The following is a 27,070-nucleotide window of genomic DNA, read 5'->3' on the forward strand; positions in this document are numbered from 1 at the left end:
AAATACAGTCTAATAAAGAAGCAAATTTAAAGATCTGAAATTAGGCAGAATTAAAATATGACGTGACAATGTAATAAATACTGTATGTTTATTAGCGTACGACATCAACCTACTTTTTTGAGCAGGCTTTTACTACTTTCTATTCAAGTATTTGGCAACAATTGTTAATAACATGTCATTACTGAGTTTCTTATGTTTTTTTCCTTTTAGCAATGCTTTAATTTCCACTCTATTAAATTATACTTAGTGCATCTTGGTGGCTCTATAGTGACAAGAACAAAATGACAAAAATATTACAAGCAGAGCCGCTTTATTACCAATATTTCCTTGTTATAACATCACAGAGATTTCCACATCACACACTTTTAAACACTTAACCTGTAAAATGTACACAAAATGTTATAAAACATTATTAGATAGTTTCAACTTTACTTAAAAGATCCACTAGACCTTCTTTACTAAGGAACATGGTCTCTTCACTCTGCTGACAAATCACCTCAAAGCTGGGCTGATCCTCCAGAGCTTTCTGTCCTACCACCACCACATACGGATAGCCTAAAATTTTAGCATCCTTCAATCGTTTTCCAATGGTCATCTGAACCCTGTCATCCAATACCACCTCTCCTCTTAAGTTGGGTAGACTGTTTCCCAAGCTTTGAGCCAGTTTCTCAGCCACTAATGTGGCTTCATTTGCTTTGCTGCCCTTTTTGGGTGGCAGGACACACACTTGATAAGGAGCGATCAACCCTGGCCAGCGAATAGAATCTTCAGTAGACATCACCTCTATAGAAGCGGCAAGTATTCGAGTGACGCCAAGTCCAAAACACCCCATCTCAGCCACTGCAGGCACATTGGATGCATTAACGAACAGGGCCTTAAACGCCTGTGAATATTTTGTGCCGAGGTAAAACGTGTGCCCCACTTCGATGCCTTTGGATTCAGTCAGTGTGCCCGTTTGGCACTTTGAGCACTCAGTCTGCCCTGGTTCCACGGTTTCAACGTTGGCAGAGAAGCCGCAGTTCCCACAAACAAGTAACTGGTCTTCGCCAATGTCTGCCGGCAGCTGAAACTCATGGGAAAGTGTGCCTCCTATGTTGCCGGTGGCAGCCTCTACCTGCACCCATTTCAAGCCCAGTCGGTCAAATATCTGTCTATAAGATTGACACACAGAGTGGTATGTATGAAGAGCCGCCTCTTCATTAATGTCAAATGAATACATGTCTTTCATGTAGAATTCCCGGCCACGCAGGAGCCCAAACTTCGGCTTCTGTTCATCACGGAACTTGCGTGTTACCTGCAAGACATAACCATGTTACTTAAGCATCTACTTATATGGGCCATTCTACAGAATTGGTGCAAAGTCAGAGTTGCAAACATCTTGTTTTTTTGCAGAGTTGCAAAAAATGTCTTTTTCCACAAATTTGTATGTATGCAAATTGTATAATATCCAATTTCTAGTAATTGTGCAGTTAATTCTCCTATTGTATTTTCAGAAAGTTTTGGAATAACTGTCTTCTCAAATTTGTCACTACTGAAACACAGTAATATATACAGTTGAGGTCAAAAGTTTACATACACCCTGCAGAATCTGCAAAATGTTCATACAAAATACATGTTTTTTATTTTTATGTAGTACTGACCTGAATAAGATTTTAAAAAATAGATATTTACACATAGTCCACAGGAGAAAATAACAGTTGAATTTATAAAAAATTACCCTGTTCAAAAGTTTACATACACAAAATAAGGAAAATGTACAAATCATTCTGTTCAAAAGTTTTCACCCCCATCTCATAATGCATCGGTTTTCCTTCTGGAGCATCGGTGAGTGTTTGAACCTTCTGTAATAGTTGCATATGAGTCCCTCAGTTGTCCTCAGTGTGAAAAGATGAATCAAAATCATACAGTTATTGTTGGAAAGGGTTTAAATACAAAAAAATGCTGAAAAACCAAAGAAGTTGTGGGACCTGAAGTATTTTTCGGAAGAACAGCAGGCAGTTAAATTGTTAAGGACAAACAAGGGACTCATGAACAACTATCACTTAAAAAAAAAAAAAAAAAAAAAAAAAATAAATAATAATAATAATAATAATAATAATAATAATAATAAACATATATATATATATATATATATATATATATATATATATATATATATATATATATATATATATTTTATATATATATATATATATATATATATATATATATAAATAATAAAAAAAAACACACACACAGCTGTGGATCATTCAGGTAACAACACAGTGTTAAGAAGTAAGTGTATGTAAACTTTTGAACTGGGTCATTTTTATAAATTCAACTATTTTCTCTTGTGGAAAGAAACATCTTTTATTGAAATATCTTATTCAGTTCAGTACTAAAAAAATGCATTTTGTACGATCCCTCTTATTTTGGTATAATAATTAACATTTTGCAGATTCTGAAAGGTGTATGTAAACTTTTGACCGCAACTGTAATGTATTAAGAAGGGTTATATTGACCTATTAAGATTAAATAAGACCTATTATTTAAGACCTTCTAAATACAATTTTTGCTATTTTATTAAAAAGTTTTAAGAGGTAAATCAATAACGATTACAATTTTAAAATTTTTCAAGTGTGATCTATGAGATTTGTTGTATTTTGAACTAATTTGATTCATTAGTTTGTATACATTAATCCAAACACTATCATTACATCTTGATAATTCAGTATACTTTATTTTTGACAAAAAATCCCATATTTCGGTTGCAACTGCACATTTTTAGTAGTGACAATAATGTTTTGGGAGTGACCAAATCACATTACAGAATTTTAACCCACATACTAAAACACTACTAAAATACAAAAAATGTGCTTAACTGTAGTAAAATGTTAATTCCTCCAAATTAAAGATTATGTGTTCCCTTTTGTCACTACCAAAACAATGATGACATGTTTCAGTTGTGACTGTTACAGTACTGACTTTTGAACATAGATACTTTTGAACATAGCTCAAAGATAATAATCACCGCATGTTAGCTAGTAAAGATCTGAACAGTTGTACACATATAAAAACTAAATGTTATAAAATAACACCCCAAAAAAAGTGTGCTTACACACAGTTTTGAGTACATTTAGATGTAAATGATGAGCCCTATCTACTTACATCTTGTAGCTATGATAGAGGGGGGCACAGTAGTATTTCCTGATCATAAATGTAGGAGAGTAGTTAAAATCAATCTTAGCCAATGGACTAAAACATACACTGTTTTGGTAGTGACATGAAAATGCATTTTTGTTTGACATAAAGTTTCATAATTTACATAGAAAAGATAAAAAATATATATATTTTTTAACTTTTTTACAAAATCAAAAAGATATTTTTAAAAACAACAATAGAATAAAATGCAATGCAATTTTTTTAAATTTTTTATTGTGTAATTGTTTTAATTTTAATATGATTTTCATAAGTTGAAATTTAATGTTTGGGTTCAGGGACATCAACAGGGACATCTCCCAATTGAAAGTACCCAATAAATGATGATTTTATATATATTAAGCATACTGATATTTTAAATATTATTGTGGATTTCAATAGATAATAGAATGATCTTAGTAAACATCTAAGATTTGAATACTTGTGGTTGTGGGACAGCAGTTTGCACCAATTCTGTACAATGGTTATGCATAATTGATGTACACGAAAGCATCTCTAAAACAGAAGTCAGGCCTTGACAGTTGATGGACAAGTTTGGCAGGGGAACTAAAGAATTTAACCTAAATCTGAAAACATTCAAAGCACTATGCACTTTTTTTAACAAACGAAGTGGCCAAGGCCATTTTTAATACCTGATACAGCAGAAGTGGCAGCTTCTTGTAGGATATTGTCGTCTGGGAAGCAAAAAGCTCTGTGACTGCTTCTTCATGAGTCGGTCCGAGGCAGTATTCGGCATTGTGTCGATCCAGTAACCTGAACATCTCTTTCCCCATTAGCTCCCAGCGGCCACTCTTCTTCCAAAGTTCTGCACTGCACAGTGCCGGCATATCAATTTTCTGGCCTCCGATCACATGCATCTCTTCATCTATGAGCCGAACCAGCTTTTCCATGGACCTTAAAGCGACTGGTAAGTAATAGAAGCAGCCAGGGTTGGAGAGATGGATAAGCCCCGTCTGCAACATCAGTCTCTGGCTGCGGCATGTCAAGTCTCCACCCTCTTGACCTTCACGGTAGTTGGACGGCTGGAAGAGGCGAGACACGAGTGGTGGTGGAATGGTTGGTTTGGATGGGATGGAGGTGAGGGGAGAGGTGTGGATGGCACTGCTGATGTTGCTTCTCTTTAATGCTTTGAAGAGAGTACTGGACAGGAGGTTTGGAAGCTTGCAATGACAGTGATGCATAAACACCTCCATTTTTTGCTTTTCTGTAAGACTTTTAATGAAAAAACAAGCGTAAATAAAAAAGTTAAAACTGATTAACCCAGTATATGAGAACTCTGCACAGAAAAAAATATGGAAAAATGTCTGCTATTCATAAAAATCTATTAATTTTAACACTGTATACATTTTCAGAGACATAGTCATAGCTTTGCTGATTCATAAAAAGTCTTCGTGCTTTACGGAAAGAGCTTATATTTACATACGTTTATATGAGAGAGAGGAGACACATTTATAGTTAGAAAATATACTTTATATATAGTTATTTATTTTTTATCATTGTCATTAAGTAGGTTAACATGACAAAATGAACTCTGTTGTATATTTAAGGCGAAACAACTACAAACCAATGCATTCAAACCTCCAGCTTCAGAATCTGATACCTTTGCTCTGGTTGTTACCTGCTGACTGTCAATGTGACTGGCCAGTACCGAACACACATGCACGCTGTATTACAAAACAAACGACAAATGTCCAACTTACCGTGAGCTATGTTTTTGCGTCCTGCTAATATCTATAAACCGTGTCAGATTAATCTGAGATAATTAATTGGAAACTGACGATTGTAGACATCAATAAAAACTAAACTATTCTCCATATGACATGATGATGACCTTTTTCTTCTGGTAAATCTTTCAGCGCACTAGTGCGCCGCACCGCCGCCTGCTGCATGGAAGTCGAAACGCGCACTGTAATGGACTAGTAGGAGGAGCCTGTTTCTATGGTAATTTCAAACAAGAAGCCTCAGCACCGGTTTGTTGTCCTGCGTATAACTTAAACTAACCGCAAGCTAACAGTTTGTGTTTCATTTTTCGCTTTTAAAAGTGTAAAACATGTCTCACACAACAGTCAAACAGAAGAGACCCGCTCTGAAAGTCGCCAGGTAAGTTCATTTTATGCGTCCCAGTCACTAGTGCATTCGCTAATTTATGTACAGTTGAGGTTTATACACCTTGCAGAATCTGCAAAATGTTAATTATTTTACCAAAATAAGAGGGATCATACAAATGCATGTTATTTTTTAGTCAGTACTTTATTCAGTACTCAAGAGAAAATAAGTTGAATTTATAAATATGACCTCGTTCAAAAGTTTACATACGGTTGATTCTTAATACTGTGTTGTTACCTGAATGATCCACAGCTATGTTTTTTGTTTAGTGATAGTTGTTCATGAGTCCCATGTTTGTCTTGAACAGTTAAACTGTCCACTGGTTCTTCATAAAAATCCTTTAGGTCTCACAAATTCTTTGGTTTTTCAGCATTTTTGTGTGTTTGAACCCTTTCCAACGACTTTATGATTTTGAGATTCATCTTTTCACACTGAGGAAAACTGAGGGACTCATATGCAGCTATTACAGAAGGTGTGTACATGTGTACATTTTTCTTATTTTGCCTAAATATCTTAGTTTTTCATTTAGTAATGCCCTTCAGAAGCTACAGAAGATACTTACATCTTTCCCAGAAGATAAAATAAGTTCAAAAAATTTTCATCCCCAGCTCTTAATGCATTGTGGGTATTTCTGAAACATCAGTGAGCATTTGAACCTTCTGTAATAGAGTCCCTCAAGTGTCCTCAGTGTGAAAAGATGGATCTCAAAATCATACAGTCATTATTGAAAAAAGGTTCAAATACACAAAAATGTTGAAAAACAAAGAATGTGTAGGACCTGAAGGATTTTTCTGAAAAACAGAAGGCAGTTTAACTGTTCAGGACAACAAGCGACCCATGAACAACTATCACTAAACAAACAAAAAAAAAAAAACAGCTGTGGATCATTCAGGTACTGTAACAACATAGTTTATGTAAAGTGTAAACTTTTGAACGGGGTCATTTTATAAATTCAGCTCTTGTTTTTTCTTGTGGACTATATGTAAACGTCTTTTGTGAAATATCTTATTCAGGTCAGTACTAAATAAAAAATAACATGTATTTTGTGTGATCCCTCTTATGTTGATAAAATAATTAACAATTTGCAGATTCTGCATGGTGTATGTAAACTTTTGACATCAACTGTATATGGATTTTAAAGTAGTATCCTAAGGTTTGACATGCCATTCCTAAAAATTTTAAAAAAAGGCATCTATACTACTTTATGATTTATTATGTTGGCTTGAATCTGTTTGTTTACGTCGCCGCATTATTGACTAAAGAAACTTTTTTCCTAAAGGTCATCCAAAACACTGAATGTATCATCTGGGGTATTTCGTGTGAATCAAAGCATCACAAAGACCATCAACCCTTCATTTAGTGGAAAGAGCTTCAGCTCAGGAAGTGACAGTAAAGTTCTGGACAAGAGCTTGGCTCAAACACCAAAACACACTGTACAGGTAATGGGTGTTTTATTATGAATGTGGATGCGGTACTGTCTCCTCTGATTTTTTTTTTTTTTTATATATATAAAAAGGATTTCCAAGAATATCTTACTTATTTTTCCAGGTGTTTGATGAACATGGACAGGACGTCACTCCTCACCCATTATATAATCCAGATCCTGGGGTTGTACAAGCTAAACAGGGAAAAATATTCCCTGCACATGAAACGTCATGGGCTACCATGACAGAACTTTCCCTCAATAGCCTTCCAGACCACCAACGCAAGCTTCACTGGACCGTTTACAAGGTAATTGAGGGGAAATGTCAAAATATTACTTCTTAGCAGCACTATGAGTGAATTATCCCACTTTTGTTGCTATAGTAACAAACAAGTGATCTCTGCTGTCATGTCAGGTCTTTTTTCGGAAGCACTTCAGCATCCAGAACAAGCCAAACGGCAGAATCAGTGACTGATGAAACTAAAGATTTGATAGTGAAACCAGACTTGTCCAGCAGTCTTTCAGGTTTTTATTTCCAAGTTTCCTCAGTCATTATCTGATGATTTAATGTTCCACATTCTAATACAGATATACACTACATTTTGGTGTGTTTGCTCTATACAGATGTTCAGGCTCGTAGGGAGGAGGTGAAGGAGCAGGTCAGGGAGGACATAATGGACAAGGTGGTGGATTGTTATTTGACTGAGACAGAGACCATCTGGCTGCTGGACATTCCTGCAGTGTCCGTGTCAGTAGATTCAGAGGACGCTGAAGCAGTCAAGTGAGTCATGTATTATAATTTTTCCTAGTAATAAGATTTAGTTAATTTTATTAACTAAGATGACATTTGACTTGTTGGACGTTCAGTTTATAAGTATTTATTTTGACTAGCTAGCCACACTCAGTCATTTTTTCCATGGTAATAATCTGGCTGGTTTTTGTCCTTGCGTTTTAAAGGGCAAGAAACAACGCTTACACAGAATTGTGTAAAAACAGACAAGGCAATGATAAGTATGTGGAGCGCTCAATGCAAACATTCAATGATGCACCAAAGACAAAGGAGGTCCAAAGTGATAGCATTACAATGGTAGACAAAGGTAAAATGTCCATACAAAGTATATTTCCTGTATAATCTGCACTTCACTGTTATTTAAATTTAATTTTCAATGTCTCTACCCAGCTGTCATGTCCACCACTTGGGACATGTATGATTCATTCTGCAATAAAAGTGATGTCAGTGAAAACACTGTGGTGTCTGCTGAAGAAAATAAGGCTACTGTCCCAGACTCCTCCTCAGTGAGTCACCTCCTCAACCCTAGTGTTCCTGACCAAAGCATGTCTGTGTTTAGCACCACCAGTACAGGTAATTATTTTGAAAAATAAATGTTAATTTAGAGTAATGGTTCCCAACTGGTGGACATATGACCATATAATCATGCACAGTTAGGATTGGAAAATAAATAGCTTATGCATTCAGTCATACTGTGTGGTAATATGGTACAAATTAATCTGTAATTTAGTAGAGGCTAAACAAATTAAAAAGACATAAACACTGACAGGTTCAATCAGGTTCAATCATGACAGCTTATGAAAGCTTAAGTCCTTTTTAAATAAATTAAATGTAATTTCATGTCCCAGTTACATTTTCTTGGTTAAATAAAAAAGAAAAAAAGAACACTATCAAAAAAATCAGGTTATATACTTTTTAACCTCAAATGCTCATCTTGTCTAGCTCTGTCTGAACTTTCCGGTTCAAGACAGTTAGAGGTTGAAAAACTCCCATCTCATTTTCTCCAACTTCAAAATTGTCCTACATCACTGTTTTACCTGTTTTTGTAAAGGGTGGTTGATCTTCTTTGCACGTTCATTTTGTAAACACTGTGTCGGTACTTCTGTAGCGATGTAGGATGATTTTGAAGTTGGAGGAGAAAATGAGATAGAAGTTTTTCAGCCTACCCTAACTTTCTTGAAGAGAAATACAGAGTCCACACACAGCTAGACAAGATGAGCATTTGAGGTTAAAAAGTATATACATTTGATAAAATAAAAAAAATAAAGCTGATTATGCACTAGAAACTCCCACAGATCATGTCATTTTAAGTCTTATTTTGAAATAACAAAGTGATTATATCTAAATATGTGAGTTGTTTAATTACTTTTTTAAAATTAGTCTTTCCATTAATGCCATTATATTGTTCATTCAGACGCGGAACGTGCACAAACACGAGAGGCGGGATTTTTTACATGAACCAATCACAGCCGAACATAACCAATCATATCCAATCATATCGAGATGGAGGCATTGCCTTTCCCCTATTCATTCTCCATTACCCCTCAACAAACTCACAGCACGCTTTAGGTGGTCTGTTAAAACTCAAAGGGCTCAGGGGAGGCAAGATAGTTGTGGACTATAATATACATATATAGTATGTTATATTATTATTATATTATATACCAATAATACATTTCCTTTTGTTTCATATTGGACCCTTTAAATCAAGAAGTTATTTAGTTAATTAACAGTACATTGTGAAAATGTTTAAAAATACATTGCTTTTCACCCTTTTAATTTAGTCAGTGGCTCAAGCGCTCATCTTGAAAAGATGACTGTGCTTCCGGTGGAGGAAGAGCCAGACCTCGAGCTGATCTTACAGTCGGACAAATTCAAGCAGGATCTGGCTGTGATGGAAAGAGTGGTTCTGGCCAATATCTTCCAGCCCAAGCTTGCTGCATACAGACAGCTGCCTGTAATAGAGGGTGATGTCTTTTGTATAGCATCTTAGATATGTCACTGTATTTAAATATTTTGAAACATTTGCTAAAATGTCTATACTGTTATGTACAGACCCAGACTATGTGCAGACGCAAATGGAGGAGGAAAGCTGGACAGAGCAGTCTAAAAACTCCTTGAGCCCATTCCTTGAGCATCTCTGGGCCTTCAAGTGTGAACTCACAGTGGGACGAAATGTTAGCAGTATGACCTGGAACAAGAAAAACCCTGTACTATCCATTTTACCAACACATTTGATTCACATTGTTTGTTTTTTAAAATCACTGAACAACATGTTATTCCCTGCAGGATCTTCTTGCGGTGGGATATGGACAGCATGAGTTCAAAGATCAGAAACCTGGACTTGTGTGCTGCTGGTCTTTGAAGAACCCCACGGTATACTGCCCAGAACAAAGATAAATAGCAGATTTATCTTTGATAATCATACATTTATCTTAGATAATCATACAAAATGTGTGCTTTTCTTTGCATTACATAATAATATATTAAAAATGCAAACAAATTAAGCTACACAAACTTCTTTTAAAAATGTTTTGATTGGAAAATGTGCTTGTGATCTTTCTTTATAATAAATAACACTAATATTTTATTATCTAATGGAAAGACATTCATACATTTTTGGAACTTACGTGCCCCAACGCCTTTTTTATAGCCACTGTTTTTTTTTTGCGTGTATGCCCTCAGTATGTCAGATTATCTTGTTTCTGTGAATATTTTTTAAATAGGTTTGTTCATATGTTTCAGTGGCCTGATCGAATCTTTCATTGTGAGAGCGGAGTCACTGCACTGGATTTCTCAGCTTGTAATGCCAATCAGTTGGCAGTAGGCATGTATGATGGCAACATTGCCATCTATAATGTACAGACTGCAGAACAGACACCCATCACTGACAGCAGGTGGGGCTGTAAGCATTACTTCTTTTGATCAGCTACAGGAAGTTACAGATTGCAATGTACAGTTAAAATATGTTTCATTATATCAGTGGTTTTCTACTGGCAGGGTGCAACCCAAAAAATTCAAAATTATATGCATGTAGTTAAAATAGCAAAATAAACAGACGTCAAAGGCCATACATACAACCAAATATTTATTGCTCATATTTAGAAGAATAATTTATGAGACTGGTAAATCATGCTTCTTTATGTTTGTAATTTTGTATATTGCATTGAAGTTCATGATTATGTTTATGAATTTCCATAAGTGTTTTTAAGTCATTTTAGTATGATAAACAATTTTGGCACTGTTTTTGGTTGCCACCTGAGTAAAAAAAAGCTAAACCAGTTGAGAATCACTGATCTATATAAACTGAAATTCATATGGTGCCTATATGGAATGAAAAAAAAAAGGATGTAATTGGCCACAGTTGTTACCTTTATATTTTTAGTGCTCATTATGCTGCTGAATCTGAATTTGAGATGATTGGATTGAAGTCAGTGCAGTGTTTGTGTAGACAATGCTTTGTCATCTTGTCACAGTGACTGCGCCAACATGCACACGTGTCCGGTGTGGCAGCTCAGATGGGTCGATCATGACACAGGTCTGGCTGGAGAGGATAACGGAGAAATGCTCATCTCTGTATCAGGTGATGGACGAATCAGCAAATGGATCCACTACAAAAGCCTGGAATGTGTTGGTATGTTCAAATGAAAAAAAGAAGTCATCATTTAATCACCTTATTTTTCCATTGTCAATCTAACACAAAACACTAAATAAGACATTTTGAGAAGCACTTTTGAATTTCATATTTAAGTCAAATTTGTGTCAGGCGGTCATGTTTACCTGTGCTCGGTGAAGGCAGGCAAAATTCAGCCATTTTAATAGGAATCTGCATGATTGGGAGTTTTGCAGAAAATGACTGAAAAGTTCACTATGCAGATGTGACTATACCTTTATACTGTACAAACAGGGCCTAAAACTAACATTTTGCCATATATGCCAATGGACAGTGACTTGGCAATTTTTACAGACCATGAAACTGCATAATTGTATTTAGTTTTTTTTTTTTTGTTTGTTTGGTTTTTTTTGTCATTACTATACTACTACTACTACTAATAATAATACTAATAAGAATATTTAATCAAATGTGAACCTGGACCACAAAACCAGTCTTAAGTAGCATTGGTATATTAGCCAAACGTTTTTCTTTCATGCCAAAAATCATTAGGATATTAAGTAAAGATCATATTCCATGAAGATATTTCGTAAATTTCTTACCATAAAAATCTATATAAAAACGTAATTTTTGATTAGTAATATGCATTGCTAAGAACTTCATTCGGACAATTTTAAAGGCGATTTTCTCAATATTTTGATATTTTGCAAGCCTCAGATTCCAGTTTTTAAAATAGTTGTATCTCAGCCAAATATACAACAAACCATACATCAATAGAAAGCTTATTTATTCAGCTGATATTTCAATATATAAAAACCCTTTGACCCTTATGACTTGTTTTGTGGTCCAGGATGACAAATTATAAAAATTAAACAAACTGGTAAATAACTATCACTATAATACTAATACTATGCTGTAAAATATTTCATAGTAGTATTTTATATTTCTATAACAACAACAAAAACAATAATTTCTATCATTATTATTTTATATAACAACAGTACAATTGCAGTAATAATATTTATGGTTGTTTTTTCTTTGCTTTCTGACGTTAAATCATAGAGCTTTTGTTCTGGAGTAGCATTTACCATGGACCAACCCTGAAAATGTTATGATCGTGAGCAGCTTACATATAAAGAAACACTCTGAGACATGCAGCTCATCTCTTTACACATTTATATCATTAAAACACAGTCTTTGTGATTTGATAATTGTGCTAAACCATATGGTGTTTTCAGGCACGGTTAGAAAAAAAACAGATTTTTACTTGCATCTGGATCTTGGCAAGTGTACATTTCAGGCACTGTGTGCAAATATATATGTGACACAAAACAAGCCACATTTTTTTTCGAGATTTATACATAATCTGAAAGCTGTTGTCCAAATATAGTTCTTAGCAATACAAATAAAAAATAAGGGTCATTAAGTATTAGAAATTAGAAATCTACAAAATATCTTGATGGAACATGATCTTTAGTTAATATCCTAATAATTTTTGGCATAAAAGAAAATTGGATCATTTTGACGCAAACAGTGTATGAATACAAATATACCCGTGCTACTTAAGACTGGGTTCAGATACAAGAGACTATAACACAGTACTGACAAGTTTAATGTTTAGTTGAAATAGCCTCGTTTCTCCATGTTTGAGCCATGTGTTGACTAATATGTAATTTGTCTGAATTAGATCTAATGAAACTAAAGTCGCCCAACGTGATAACAAACAAGCAGCGGTGGAACCCGAGAATCTTAGCCCTGGCTCCGGGGCTGTGTTTCGATTTCCATCCTAATGTGAGGCCTACATTGAAAACAGTAGTACACCACACATATGTACACATAATTACAGTATCAGAAAGCTGCTAAAGAGACTTGTTTTTACCTCATGCTGTTTTTCTGCAGGATTCAAAAGTCTACCTGGCTGGAACAGAGGAAGGCAATATTCACAAGTGCTCTTATTCATACAATGAGCAATTCCTGGAAACTTACAAAGCCCACACAGTACGTAAAAATGTTTATCTCATTTTTAAAGTGCCTTAATGTTGCAAAATGAAGTCCTTCATGTATAACTCTGCACCTTTCTCCAGGGTCCTGTATATAAGGTTACATGGTCACCATTCTGTCCAGATGTTTTCCTAAGTTGTTCCTCAGATTGGACTATTTATCTGTGGAGGCAGGACCTCCCGAAACCCGTGCTGGGTTTCACCTCTGGTCAAAAGGTTGTGTTTGATATCATGTGGTCCCCACACTGTGCTACTGTCTTTGGAGCTGTCCGAGAGGGCAAGGTGGAGATCTGGGACCTGAGAGTCAGCAGGTAAGATCTTGTGTTCCTGTTAACAACATTTATAATTTTGAATAACAATTCTAACGGAATTTTTGGTGCTTAGTCTTTCTGTCCAACAATTTACAGTGCAGCCAGGGTCAGAAATTAACAAGGGCTTGTGGCAAAAATGCCACCAAAATGAACAAAACTGCCCCATAAATTCAAGAGAAAGGGGCATTTTATTTTAATAATAACAATTTTAACATAATTTTTGGTGCTCAGTCTTTCTGTCCAGCAATTTACAGTGCACTCAGGGTCAGAAATTAACAAGGGCTTGTCGCAAAAATGCCACCAAAATTAACAAATCTGACCCATAAACTCAAAAGAAAGGGACAAAAATAAATGTTTTAATAATAACAATTTGAACATAATTTTTGCTACTCAGTCTTTCTGTCCAGCAATTTACAGTGCACCAGGGTCAAATATGAAGAAGGGCAAAAATGCCACCAAAATGAACAAATATGACCCATAAATTCAAGAGAAAGGGGCATTTTTTTAATAATAACAATATTAACATAATTTTTGCTGCTCAGTCTTTCTGTCCAGCAATTTACAGTGCACCAGGGTCAAAAATGAAGAAGGGCAAAAATGCCACCAAAATGAACAAATCTGACCCATAAATTCAAGGGAAATGCCCCTGCACAGTTAAACAATATATTACAGCTGTCAAGATTAAAATGATATTAGACAATTAATGAGAAGTGTGAATTCACGGAATTACATTTAGATTTAGTCACACTGCACCAGATTGCTTTCACATGCTGTTTTATGCAGCATTGAGCCTTATAACCAGTTAAACGCATTTCTGATGAACTTAGGAATGCATTGGCCAATCAGAGGTGCTTAGATTAGTCAGCGTTGAAAACGCTGGAGCTATGTTGATTGCGAATGCAAATTCCCTCATACAGTACAGATATGATGTAAATAAAAGATTAATTTCATACCTCAGTGATTATAATAGGAGTTTTTGTGTAGCTTACGCCTAACGGACCGACGTGTGTCTGTGAAGCCAGAATGTGACGTGCCCAAAATGCAGACACTAAACTGTTTTATATTGTTTTCTATATTGATATTAATAATCATTATTACAATTTAAAAAGCAATAATCTACAATAATGATTTTTGTCATAATATTGTAGCCCTATGAGCTCCTGTTTTTTTACATGTGTAAACTGTGTATTGTTTTTGACAACAGTTTAAAATATTTTCTTTTTATAGCTAGTGACAGTGTTGGGCTTCAAAGCAGTCTAGTTAGTTTATATATGAAATAAACCTTTTTTCCCCTTTTAAATGTATTAAACCTTTTTCTATACAAAGGACGTGAGTATATCTTTTTAAAGATATAATATTTATTTTGTCAACAGCCCTGTCGTCCTCTGGAAGTTCTATTAATTCATTTTTCAGTAGTTTAAAATAATCTGCAAGTAGGATTATATAAGAAAGGTGGAAGGTATTTAAAAATATTTAATAATATATAAATAAATATATTACACTTTTATATGTGCATATTTGTACACGCTTGACTATTTTTTCTATATTCATTTTTGTTGTTTGACATTTATATTTTTTCTCTAAAAACTGCTCTATAAGTTGCTATGAAACAAAAGTTTTTGCACCTACGATAGCCAGAATGTGATGTGCCCAAAATGCAGACACTAAACTGTTTTATATTGTTTTCTATATTGATATTAATAATCATTATTACAATTTAAAAAGCAATAATCTACAATAATGATTTTTGTCATAATATTGTAGCCCTATGAGCTCCTGTTTTTTTACATGTGTAAACTGTGTATTGTTTTTGACAACAGTTTAAAATATTTTCTTTAAAAATATTTATAAAATAAAAGTATTTGACATAAAAGACAACATAGTATGCTGATTAGAATAAGATCATTATACAAATTGCCCTCAGAAATGTAAAAAATGCCCCTGTAAATCAACTCCATGTGGAGAATTGGAAATTTTGGAAATGAATTTTTTTTTAACAGTCTAGACCCGACGATTGTGAGCGTGACCAGTCCAGGAGTGAATCCGACAGCTCTGCTGTTCACCCCTGAGACGGACTGCGTTCTGGTGGGGGACAGTGAGGGACACGTCACTGTGTACAAGCTGAGGAACCTCCCAGCTGGAGGCAGCACACAGGTAAGTCCTTATCTGTTCATTTCCATGTTGTTCAGTCCGTGCCATACTCAAAGTAACCCATTTACTCAAATCTCAAAATCATTTATATCTCTTATGTAGGTGGAGACGTTGGAGGATGTAATTTGGTCCACACTGTCCAGTCAACACACATTAGGAAAGACTGACGGAAGCGCATAGGAGGGTCAGGCTGTTTGTCTTTACCTCTCCATCATCGTAATTTATATTCTCTGGCAGACTGAGCGACTCCTTTTTACATAACAATAAGATCACAGCACATTGCCTGTTTTTTGTGCTTCTTTGTAGGAATAAATACACTGCTGCAAAATCTTTTTAGCCTTAAAACCTACACTAAATGTGTAAAAACTTATTTTTTGGTAATTTTGATTAGGTGAATCTATTTTTTAAAGCTTTTGGTCATAATGGGCATTATAACAACATTGCTTGGTAAACTATTTAACAAAAAGTATTAAATATATATTGTAAAAAAGACAACAAAGAATTTTGGAGATAGCAGGTTTGTATTTCAAACAGCATTCAGGCATTGATTAGTAAGGAACAAATAATTGTCGTAAAGTACTATACTATATTGTCATACGGTATTGTTTTTTTCCCGTGGGAATCACAGGTAGAATGTAAGTGTTTGTTCTATGGTAATGGACAGACAGTTTTATAACCACTTGGCCGCCACACATCACAGCTTATCTACGACAAGAGAACCACATCACACTTTTAGAAATGACTCATTACTGAAATGTTTTTGTCTCTTACATCTCAGAAAAATCTATCATCTGAGCTTTTTAGTACAAATCAAACAATTTAGCGTTGAAGATGCAACTCAGCTTATATAAGAGAGCTTTTAAAAAGAACAGCTGTGACATTATGACAGGAAATGGATCCTGCTGGTTTACTAATGTATATGGGACTTTAAATCTATATGGCATATGGTCATTTATACATTTTAAAACACTTTCCCAAATGGGGTTTTGTGGGACAAGTTGATGTGCATAAACATTTGCTTCACTACCTTTTGCAGTCAAGTAAATTAGGTATATTATATTAGGTAGGCTTTTTAAAATTAAACTAAAATGTAATTAACAGACATTTGGAATATAATATATATATATGATAAATTGATATTTGTTTATATTATATATTTTCCTATATTCAGTATGCTTTCTGGATTAAATAAAAATGTAATTGAGAGACATTTTGAATATAATATAATATAATAATATAAATTGATATTTGTTTATATTATATATTTTCTTATTATCAGCATGCTTTCTAAATTAAATATGTAATTAAGAGACATTTGGAATATAATATCATATAAACTGATATTTGTTTATATTATATCTTTTTTATAAGTATGCTTTCTGAATTAAATTTAATTAAAACTAATTTAATTAAGAGACATTTGTAATATAACATAATATCATATCATATAAATTGGTATTTGTATTATATAGTTTGTTAATACACATTTTATATATTCAGTTTGCTTTCTGAATTAAATAAATATGTAATTAAGAGACATTTGGAATATAATATAAATGTATATCTGTTTACATTATATATTTTGTTATATTCAGTGCGCTTTCTAAATTAAATTAAAAATTAATTAAGAGACATTTGTAATATAATATAATGTACAACATGATATAATATAAATTGATATTTATATCATATAGTTTAATACACATTTTATATATACAGTTTGCTTTCTGAATTAAATAAATATGTAATTAAGAGACATTTGGAATATAATATAATATAAACAGATATTTGTTTATATTATATATTTTCTTATACGTATGCTTTCTGAATTCAATTCAATTACAATTTAACTAAGAGACATTTGTAATATAATATAATATAAATTGATATTTGTAATATAATGTATAATAATGTCTAATATAATATAATATATCATATAAATTGATACATTTATATTATATTATTATATTATATTATATTACTTATAATATAATATACCTAATTTACTTTCCTATAATCAGTATGCTTTCTGAATTAAATTAAAATTTAATTAAGAAATATTTGGAATATAATATAATATAATATAATATAATGTAAATTGATATTTGTTTATATTATACATTTTGTTATACTCAGTATGCGTTCTGAATTAAATTAACATTTAATTAAGAGATTTATAATATAATATAATATAATATAATATAACCTAACATAATATAATGTCCAGCCCATATAATAATATAATACAACTCCCTTTAACCTGAGATGCCGAGATAAGCTCCAGCATTTCTGTAATCCTAGTGGTTTGGAGGATAATATAATAATCGAAACAACGTCTCTAAATATCAACTCTCACTTGCAGGTATATTATATTATATTATATTATATATTATTTGCTTCACTGCCTCTTGTGGTGATTTTTAATGCTATATAGCATAAAATGAAAGTTAAAAACCTGAAAAAAATTGGCATTTACTATGTTTTCTAAATAATATAATATAATATAATATAATAATGAAAGCAATATTTACAAATGTCAACTTTTACGTGTTAAGCTTATGATAGTTTAATGTACCATGGATGTCCTTCAACACAAAATCTCATATATTATTATATAATGTACCAAATGTCTGGTAATGAAATTATAACTGAATCCAGGAAACAAACTATTATTCTTTCTTTCTTTACATATTTTCCATTGTCATGAAGCAAATATAATACAAAACAGTTTGATAACAATTACATAGCTTTTAATGAAAAACTTTTTTCTTAATATTTTTCCTTTGTTATGTTTCCTTGTATTGACCGCAGATTTTTATGTTATTTTGTCAGTCGAGATCACACTGTTAATCGTCTCCAGCCATAAAACCATAATGGCTGGGATTATAGCCATATTGCTCATTTGCACTACTTTTTCTCATAGACCAACTAGGTTTAAGGGAGCAGAATTTGATGGTCACATCAGCAGATAGTGGACATCTGTTTTGCTCGGGGAGCAGTGTTGGTCTTTATGTGACTAGATTATCCATTCATTAAGGAGAATATCACTGCAATGAGACCATTAAACTAGAGATGTTAAGAGACAACAGCTTGTCCCTAAGGATGTAATTTCATTCCAGATTGGGGCAGTAAAGCACCTAAATACCTGCTGGCCCTTGTTTTCCGATCAAAGTTGTTTGACTTGAGGGGATCAAGTAAGTGTAGGGTGGGGTCTGAACAGGATGGAACGCTCCGGCGTGAGCCGTCCAACATCCCACCATAAATTGGGGTCACGTCTCACGAGCTAATCAGACGTTCGCCAGACCTGATAGAGGTTGGCAGAGATAGACAGGACCTTAAACAAACGTAAGGGCAGAACAGGAAGAGCCGCGCTCAATCAAGCCACTATGAGAAGTTTTCATTCTCCTGCTCTGCTGCTGCCCGTTCTGCTGCTGTGGGCTGTGTGTACCGTGTCAGACGTGCAGGCTGACGTGAGGACGGTCAAGCTGTGCGGGCGAGAGTTCATCCGTGCCGTCGTCTACACGTGTGGAGGCTCCAGGTGGAGGAGGTTCATCAGTCCGCAGGATATGGAAGGTGAGTTCGCTATAACAGAGATTCATGGTCATGGTCAATATGAAAACATAATGTGTATTTCAAGCTAGTGACAGTGTTAGGCTTCAAAGCAGTCTAGTTTATATATGAAATAAACCTTTTTTCCCCTTTTAAAATGTACAAAGGACGTGAGTATATCTTTTTAAAGATATAATATTTATTTTGTCAACAGCCCTGTCGTCCTCTGGAAGTTCTGTTAATTAATTTTTCAGTAGTTTAAAATAATCTGCAAGTAGGATTATATAAGAAAGGTGGAAGGTATTTAAAAATATTTAATAATATATAAATAAATATATTACACTTTTTTATGTGCATATTTGTACACGCTTGACTATTTTTTCTATATTCATTTTTGCTGTTTGACATTTATATTTTTTCACTAAAAACTGCTCTATAAGCTGCTATGAAACAAAAGTTTTTGCACCTACGATTGTGTGATTATCTGAGCATCTCTTCCTCTTTTTTTTTTTACCCTTCACGTCTGATGATATTTAACAGAGCACTGCTTTAATTGTATCAGTGAGATCAAGTCTCCTCCAGTCAACAGACAAACAACGTCTGGTGATATTACATTCCCATTAGACCGACACAAGTTGAGTTAAAGCAGAAAAACTCCTCTGTCATTTTCACAGTGCAGCAAACATGCTCTCCTGCTAACACCTCACTGCAGACCTGATTACATGCGTTATATACTTTTCAATTTTATTACAAGTAAAGTTAAGTCAATTTTCTATTTTGTGTTTGTGTTTGCACAGGGTTTTTTAATGGAGATCTAAGCAGTGCTGAGGATCTTAGCGAGAGTCTAGGATCTGACCTGACCAGACGAGACCTGAATAATGTTTGTTGCCAGTTTGGCTGCAAGAAAAGTGACCTCACGTTGCTCTGCTGAGAACTGAATGTGTGTTTTTCTTTTCGTCTTCTTCCACATTCTCTTCCACACTTCTCTATAAGTGTACTCTGAGTGTACAGTCAGTTGTAACACATTCAACATCTTAATTTGCCACTAGATGATGCTAATTAACATGAAAAGCATGTCTAATTTCGGATTAGATCATTTTGCTACACTTGTACCCTAAGATGCACCATGAAAAGAGGTTTAATAGCAAGTCACCAACAGCAGTGAAACTGCATAATGAGGTGCACGGCAGTAATCAGGCATTGTAAATTGTATTTTGCAAACTTTGTCAATAAACTTTTATTGCATATGCATTAAAGGTGTTTATTTTCCCCCCATAAACGTAAACGCTGAACAGTGTCTATTTGAACCAAACTGAATAATGATATCTAATTATATTGAAACATTCTATCCACCTTATTCCTGACAAGCCTACTGCGTTTTGAATGGACTACTTGCACTGAGCCTCGTGACGCACTTCCGTTTTGAAATCGTACAGCTCGGTTACAAATGTAGGATGATTTTGAAACAATTTTTGAAGTTGAGGGAGAAAATACGATTGGAGTTTTTTGACATACCCTAACTGTCTTGAGTCAGAATACACAGAGTTCATGGAGAGAAAGGCAAGAGGAGCGTTTAAGATTAAAAAGTATTTCAATTGTATTTTTAAAATGAAAATAACCGATCGTTTCGCTAGACAAGACCCTTCTTCCTCAGTTGGGATCGTTTACAACCGCATTTGGGATCGTTTGAGGCCGCATTTAAACTGCTTTTTGGAAGTTCAAAATCGGGGCACCATAGCAGTTCATTATATGGAGGAAAATGCTGAAATGTTTTCCTCAAAAAACATTTTCTTTACGACTGAAGAAAGAAAGACATGAATATCTTGGATGACAAGGGGGTGAGTACATTATCTGTGAATCTTTGTTTTGGAAGTGGACTTCTCCTTTAAGTCATCGATCAGATGATATATCAAGGCATTCATCTGGTTTTGTAACGTTACTTCAAACGCGTTACAAAACCGTACTTATTGTGAGTAGGATTACTTTCCTATTCACATCTCATCCAACGCCTTCCTTGCTAATTCCAAAACCTCGTTTTAGACCAACAATTTAGGATGCTTGAGCCATAGCAGACTAATGAGGTTAATAACTGAGTTATTAAAGAGAGAGAGAAAGAGCATGCCAATTACCTCTGAGTCTGTGGGTCTCTCAACAGTGTTCGGCAGCAGCGTCTTTACCAATAATTCATTTTCTTCAAGAACATCGCGGTTGCTCGCTTGTGAAAAACGTCATGTAGTTGCTAAACTATTGTACTGATGAAATTGTAAGAGGAGCGCTAACAACATTAGCTGTCTGTGCAAACCAAACCCTATGTGAGCCTGTAAGAGAGAGATAGAGCGGGAGAAATAGAGTGTCCTCAGCCAATCAGATTCAAGCATTCAATGGCCAAGTAGTATAAAACAAGGATATCTATGGCAAGAGGTCTTTTCAGTCGATGCATTCTTTTCCTTATGATTATTTTCTTTATTCTTTTTGAATTCCGCTGTAATAGTATGAAAAAGGACAACACACTGCACATTTGTGGTCTGTGGTCTCTTAGTATTTCTCCTCAAATCTCTCTTTTGAGGTTTATTGGTTTTCACAGGTAAATACAATTTTTATTGGTCAAAATTATGGAAATCGCTTTTGAAATAGTATCAGGCAATGAAGAAGTTGTTCATTTAAAAAAGAAAAAAACATTATTGTGTTCATAGAGCTAAGCTTTCACTAATTGTTTACAGCTTAACTTAAGTTAATTTGTATTTAACCACATCACAATGAAATAAAAAGACTGTAAATTGCTAATTATAACGTTTTCATTTCCACAGTTATTCAAACAGCGAATAAATTATATAGAGAAAGCTAGGGAAGGACATTAGGACTATCTTCAATCTATGGTAAGTTTAAAAAGAAAAAGAAAAAAAGAACTATCCTTGTAATCAGTTAAACTGTCTGCACTGTGAAATGAATCTCTTACTTACATTTACATACATCTGCACTTTGTTGATTATGATGAGAGAATTCGTCAGACTGGAGGCCCCGCACACTGAACAAAATTCTGGTGTTTCAGCGATGACTCGTCTGAATGCTTCCGATTGGCCACTGCGTTGATAAGCTCAACAGAATCGTGTGTGATTGGTTATACTGTGCAACGCTGTAAAAACGCGTAAAAAAAAAGACAGCAAAAAGAAATATGGTAAAACATGAGCAGATCATGTTTTAATGATCTGAATTTCAGAATTTAATGCCACAGTCAACACTTTCCATTAATTTTTACTTTGTTTGAAACAACGTAACCGATTTAATGTAATTGTGCAGGGGTATTTTTGCCCTATGTGGCCAGGGGAAGGCTGATGCTGCGTTTCAAACTAGGTCTGAAGTGTGGACATCCAAGATGAAATGTCCCACTTCAAACCGTGGTGTTGCCAAATCCGTGGTATTCCCACAGAATTGGGCTACTTTTAAGGGGTCATCGGATGCTAAGTTCACTTTTTCATGTTGTTTGAACATTAGTGTGTGTTGGCAGTGTATGTACAAATCTACCCTATAATGATAAAAATCCATGCAGTGGTTTTTAATTAACCTGTAAAAATAATATTCCCTTTTTCAAATCGAGCCATTCTCAGATGCCTGTTGTTGTGGCGTCACACGACAGAGGCCGCTCCCACAATAGTTGATTGACATGAGCGTTTTACCTCAGATCAGCTGTAACAGTCCGACCTCTTTGTTTCGATGCCGGAGCCGGGATGTAAGTTAGACAAGAATATCTCAGAATGAGTGATTGAGGTGTTGTGTTGCTGGATGTAATAATGAACATAGTTGTCGTCATTTACTCCCGACATCTGAGCCGCTGAAGATGCAGTGGATTACGTTTGTTTGTGAAGGGAATGCACCTCCCGATCTACATATATCCGTCTATGTTCGCGCGAATCATTCGTAATCCAGCTTCACTTACAGCAGAAGTGTGTATAAGGTTTTTATGAATCTTTGGGATCGCCTTTCCTAATAATGTGCTAGTTAGCAAGTTTAGCAGCTAAACGCCCTAAATGCGGCTAAAGTAAACAGGCTCGTCACTCCACAGAGAGAAGAGAGGGGCGGGGCGAGCAGAGCTCATTTGCATTTAAAGCAGCCTCGACCAGAATGAGAGGATTTTTGCAGAGCTGATTCTGGCAAGGTAAAAAGGGTGTTTTACACAACCATTGAGAATTTTTAACCAAAGTATATTATAGACTTTTCATTAAGACCCTAAGGAATCATATCAACTTGTGGAAAATGGGCATCCGATGACCCCTTTAACACTGTTGCTACGGCTTGTTTTTCATGTCCGCAGGTTGAAGCGACCATAATAACGTGATATTTAGCCACTGGAATACGAATTGTACCAGGTGAACCCCGCTACAAAAAACGTGTATTTTACCCTCGCAATGCGATTTCTACTGGGTTGACCCCCTGACCCAAAACGCGATTGGGATCATTTTGCGATAGTTTTGAGTAGCAATTCGGCGCGTTTTGTTGTGAAAACCTGGCAACCCTGGTTCCACTCACTTTAACATACTGACTTCATGATGTCGCCATGACACAACAAGAGCATTTCATGTTTTTGTGTCAAATATGCCAAAAAGTAATTAACATAAAACATTGCCTTTTGCTTTGAAAAGTAAATATTAAGGTATCATTTTGTAAACTTAAAGTGTATTGTTTTTAGTTTTGACACAATAAGGTAGCTCCCCACTATGCTCGTTGGGTGCAGTGACGTCAAATGAAGCTTTGATCTACCCTCAAATCGGATTCGAAATTTCCGCATACGCATGTTATCATGGAAATGGATGACTTCTGGCCTGTCGAGATAGTGGAAAATGTCTGAGATAGTGGAAAGGTGGCTTCCGTTGACAGGTCGGATGACCGACTTTTAGTGAATTTCTAGACATTATTTATAATTAGGAGGTGGGAAGTTGTCTGGAACGTAGCACAAGCCTTTCTCAGCCTTACACACGCTCCGCCTATGTATTAAACAATTAATTAAATAATATAATACTATGATATAATATAATACTATATAATATGTTGTTATGTTATAGTATTACTAAATAATACAGAGCTTTAGGAATACTTTTTGAAAATAATAGTAGTTGATAACTTTTAAACATACCACAATACATCCACTTATCAGGCTTATATGTTTTATTGTTTTGGAAAGAGCAAAGTAATCTCAGTATTTCTGACCTTAACATTTTTTTTTTTGTACAAACACAGCTTGCACATGTTGCTGGGAAGAGATGATTTACAGTTACCAGACAGCCAGACACACACACACACACACACACACTTACAAACTCTCCCTCCTACACACACACTAATGCAATTCAACATTCACACACAGCTCCATCTACATCGAAACTGACACGAGTTTTCTCATTTCTTTTGCGCATCTGAGTGACGTTTCACTTTAGACCATGTAGACATACTGATTAAGCACTACACAGAATTGAATTCATAGTTTTTTTTTTTCTTTGAGCCGACAGTCTCCAAATTGTTCTTCGATTGAACTCAGTGCATTAAAAAACCCTTTAGTTACAGTGCTCAGAAAATATGCAATGCGACACTCATCCTTAACGTTAAATGTGGATGGAAACCTATGAATCACAAAGCACCAGTATATTCTTCTCCAAACCATCACGACGTCTACATCAGACACTCAAAGATGTAACCGAAATGTTTGTTCTTGACATTGAACATCAGAGCATCTGGGAAGTTAAACAGTAACACAGTGTTTTTTTTCCTTTTCATGTTTTTTTTTTCCACAAGAAACAATATTTTTCACTTTATTCATAGGTTTAAACATTTAAAAAATATGCAGCTTATTTTCTCTTAAAGGACAATTCTGGAGATGTACAAACGAAAAGAAAAAGCGATTTTGGTCATTTAACCACTCAAGAACCTTGTCATCTCACAGAGACCGTTACCGTTTGCAAAATAAAGATGTTCTGAAGCGCAGGGGTGCTCATGCTCAGGACACTCAAGAATATGTGCTGTGGGGGAGAGGCTGGATACGAACACATCTGCGTGAATGATAAAAGAATTTACAATGTCCAAAAGCTGACGATCCATGTTGAACTAATAGTGCTGCTATACATAACACTGTAATAACATTAAGCATGACGCATCTAGGTAGATACAGTATCCTGTTTCGTTTTCTCTTTTAAATGTCACCCCCGACCCATATATATAGCGTAAATTTTCTGTTGCACTTGAGTTAAAAAAATTAGATCTGAGATCTGAAATAAATTTAAAAATTATACCTCAGCATTATACTGTACACAGCTTACCCAACTACACAGATAACAAAAAGTCCAAAACTTCAAGGATCCTAAATTATGATACCATTCAAAGTCTATTCATATACAGTGTAACTCGTTTCGTGTTTTTTTTCTTCTTTTATACAACAAATCATGAATAAATAAAAATAGAATGATGTCATGTACTCTGATGTCTAACACCGTTCCTTCGGGAACAACAGAAAGGCTATTTAACAATACGAGAAAACACCGAAACGGCCTTCGAGATATATATTATCAATTTAAAATAACTTTTCTGTTGAGGAAAACCATTTTTCTTGTGAGTCTATTGCAAGCAGGAGATTTTTAAAGCTGTGGCTGTCTAAAAACAGATTTGACAAAATATAATTTCTATCGTTTTCCAATTAATCAACCTGACTGCACTGTGTAAATTAAAATAGATATTCCTGAATACGTTTTCGTGACTAAGTAAGCTTGAGCGATGCCAAAATCCGATGCAGGCCTCATACTACATGCAACAGTATAGCGCCATCTTGTGGCAGAGGCTCATTCCTCAGTTGTTTACCCTACTTAATTTGCCACCTTGTTCAAAAATGTGATACTTTTGACAAACTGAATGCATAGAGTAATAAAAACATCACATGTTCAGTATCACTTTTAGAGAAGGATACAGAGAATTCAGGTTCAGGTAGGCACAGCCAATAACACGTTGGACAGAAATAGAGGCTAAACCTTACGAACAAACCCATGGGCAAAGTTTAACTGCCGTAATACAGATGTTGCAAAGTGAATACAGTCCACAAATATAAGAAGTACACCCTAAAACGGTCCACATTTTATAATGCAACTCATATAATACTGCTGGAGTGTGTGTGTGAGGTCCACCTGTATTGTACATCTACAAAGGTTTATCCATAAGGTCAGGTAGGGGTCATGTCCTGTGTTTTAAGTATATTCAGAATTGGTCCAAAATATGCAGACTTGCATGGCGTTGGTTTAGTTGTCCGCCATGTATTTTCCTATGGTAAAAACACAAAACAAATGTAGTTTTGTTTATTTTCATGCTTTGATGATCTCAAATTCTCCAGAAGATTTCTAGGCTATTACCGATCAACAGATGTCGCTCGCATAACTCACCTGCTGCAAACCTCTTCTTGATGAGGGAAAAACGATATCCAAGGCCGACCAGCTCAATGTCACAGCCTGACAGAGTGCTGCCCTCACTGGTGAACTGCACTGCCACCGGGGCGGGTTTACTCGGACCCTCTGTTAGCTGGAAACGGGCCAGCAGAGATCCCACACCTGAAGATATAAAAAAATAAATATATAGTGGATAAAATAAAGAGAAACGATCAATTTAGTATTATTATTGATAGTTTAGACCGTTCAAAAGTTTGGGTCAGTAATATATTTTAAAAAATACTTTAATTACACCAAAAGTGTCAGTAAAGAGTTTTACAATGTCAAAAAGTTTTTGTTTCAAATAAATGCTGTTCTTTTGACATTTCTGTCCTGAAATCCTGAAAAATGAAAAAATGAAATGATTAGTTCACTTCCAGAATTAAAATTTCCTGATAATTTACTTACCCCCATGTCATCCAAGATGTTCATGTCTTTCTTTCTTCAGTCATAAAGGTTTTTGAGGAAAACATCC

General features: G+C 34.8%; 4 protein-coding genes across 14 annotated transcripts in view; 2 read left to right on the top strand and 2 right to left on the bottom strand.

Moving 5' to 3' along the window:
• Window positions 1-111: 111 nt before the first annotated feature.
• Window positions 112-5,063, bottom strand: pars2 (prolyl-tRNA synthetase 2, mitochondrial). Of its 2 annotated transcripts, none has more exons than XM_051111581.1 (3): window positions 4,817-4,880; window positions 3,831-4,410; window positions 112-1,294 (listed from the first exon to the last, which is right to left on the bottom strand). In XM_051111581.1, the coding sequence occupies exons 1-3, from the start codon at window positions 4,855-4,857 to the stop codon at window positions 413-415; spliced, it is 1,503 nt and encodes a 500-aa protein (XP_050967538.1). In that variant the 5' UTR covers window positions 4,858-4,880; the 3' UTR covers window positions 112-412. The 2 variants fall into 2 exon arrangements, with proteins under 2 accessions (XP_050967538.1, XP_050967539.1); XM_051111582.1 differs by lacking the exon at window positions 4,817-4,880 and adding an exon at window positions 4,899-5,063 and having other exon boundaries at window positions 113-1,294.
• A 98-nt stretch (window positions 5,064-5,161) lies between these two features.
• dnai4 (dynein axonemal intermediate chain 4) lies at window positions 5,162-16,694 on the top strand. Its single transcript, XM_051111709.1, is given in 18 exon segments — window positions 5,162-5,298; window positions 6,584-6,743; window positions 6,853-6,978; window positions 6,980-7,035; window positions 7,143-7,252; window positions 7,352-7,508; window positions 7,685-7,824; window positions 7,908-8,090; window positions 9,302-9,484; window positions 9,573-9,727; window positions 9,807-9,893; window positions 10,263-10,414; window positions 10,994-11,151; window positions 12,818-12,921; window positions 13,030-13,128; window positions 13,215-13,441; window positions 15,442-15,595; window positions 15,695-16,694. Coding segments are annotated over 18 exon segments (2,379 nt in total). The 5' UTR covers window positions 5,162-5,248; the 3' UTR covers window positions 15,773-16,694.
• Window positions 16,695-17,761: 1,067 nt separating this feature from the next.
• insl5a (insulin-like 5a) lies at window positions 17,762-20,363 on the top strand. Its single transcript, XM_051111738.1, has 2 exons — window positions 17,762-19,165; window positions 19,939-20,363. The coding sequence occupies exons 1-2, from the start codon at window positions 18,979-18,981 to the stop codon at window positions 20,070-20,072; spliced, it is 321 nt and encodes a 106-aa protein (XP_050967695.1). The 5' UTR covers window positions 17,762-18,978; the 3' UTR covers window positions 20,073-20,363.
• Window positions 20,364-24,343: 3,980 nt separating this feature from the next.
• sgip1a (SH3GL interacting endocytic adaptor 1a) overlaps window positions 24,344-27,070 on the bottom strand; it is a 98,189-nt gene continuing 95,462 nt past the window's right edge. For all 10 annotated transcript variants that reach the window (XM_051111754.1, XM_051111761.1, XM_051111755.1 and 7 more), the window contains 2 exons: window positions 26,554-26,718; window positions 24,344-26,435 (listed from right to left, as the gene is read on the bottom strand). In XM_051111754.1, coding sequence (XP_050967711.1) covers window positions 26,413-26,435; window positions 26,554-26,718 — 188 coding nt within the window. In that variant the 3' untranslated portion in view covers window positions 24,344-26,412. The remainder of the gene's footprint in view (window positions 26,436-26,553; window positions 26,719-27,070) is intronic.

The sequence above is a fragment of the Labeo rohita genome, chromosome 6 (genome assembly GCF_022985175.1).
Source record: "Labeo rohita strain BAU-BD-2019 chromosome 6, IGBB_LRoh.1.0, whole genome shotgun sequence".
In the NCBI taxonomy this organism is placed as follows: Eukaryota; Metazoa; Chordata; class Actinopteri; order Cypriniformes; family Cyprinidae; genus Labeo; species Labeo rohita.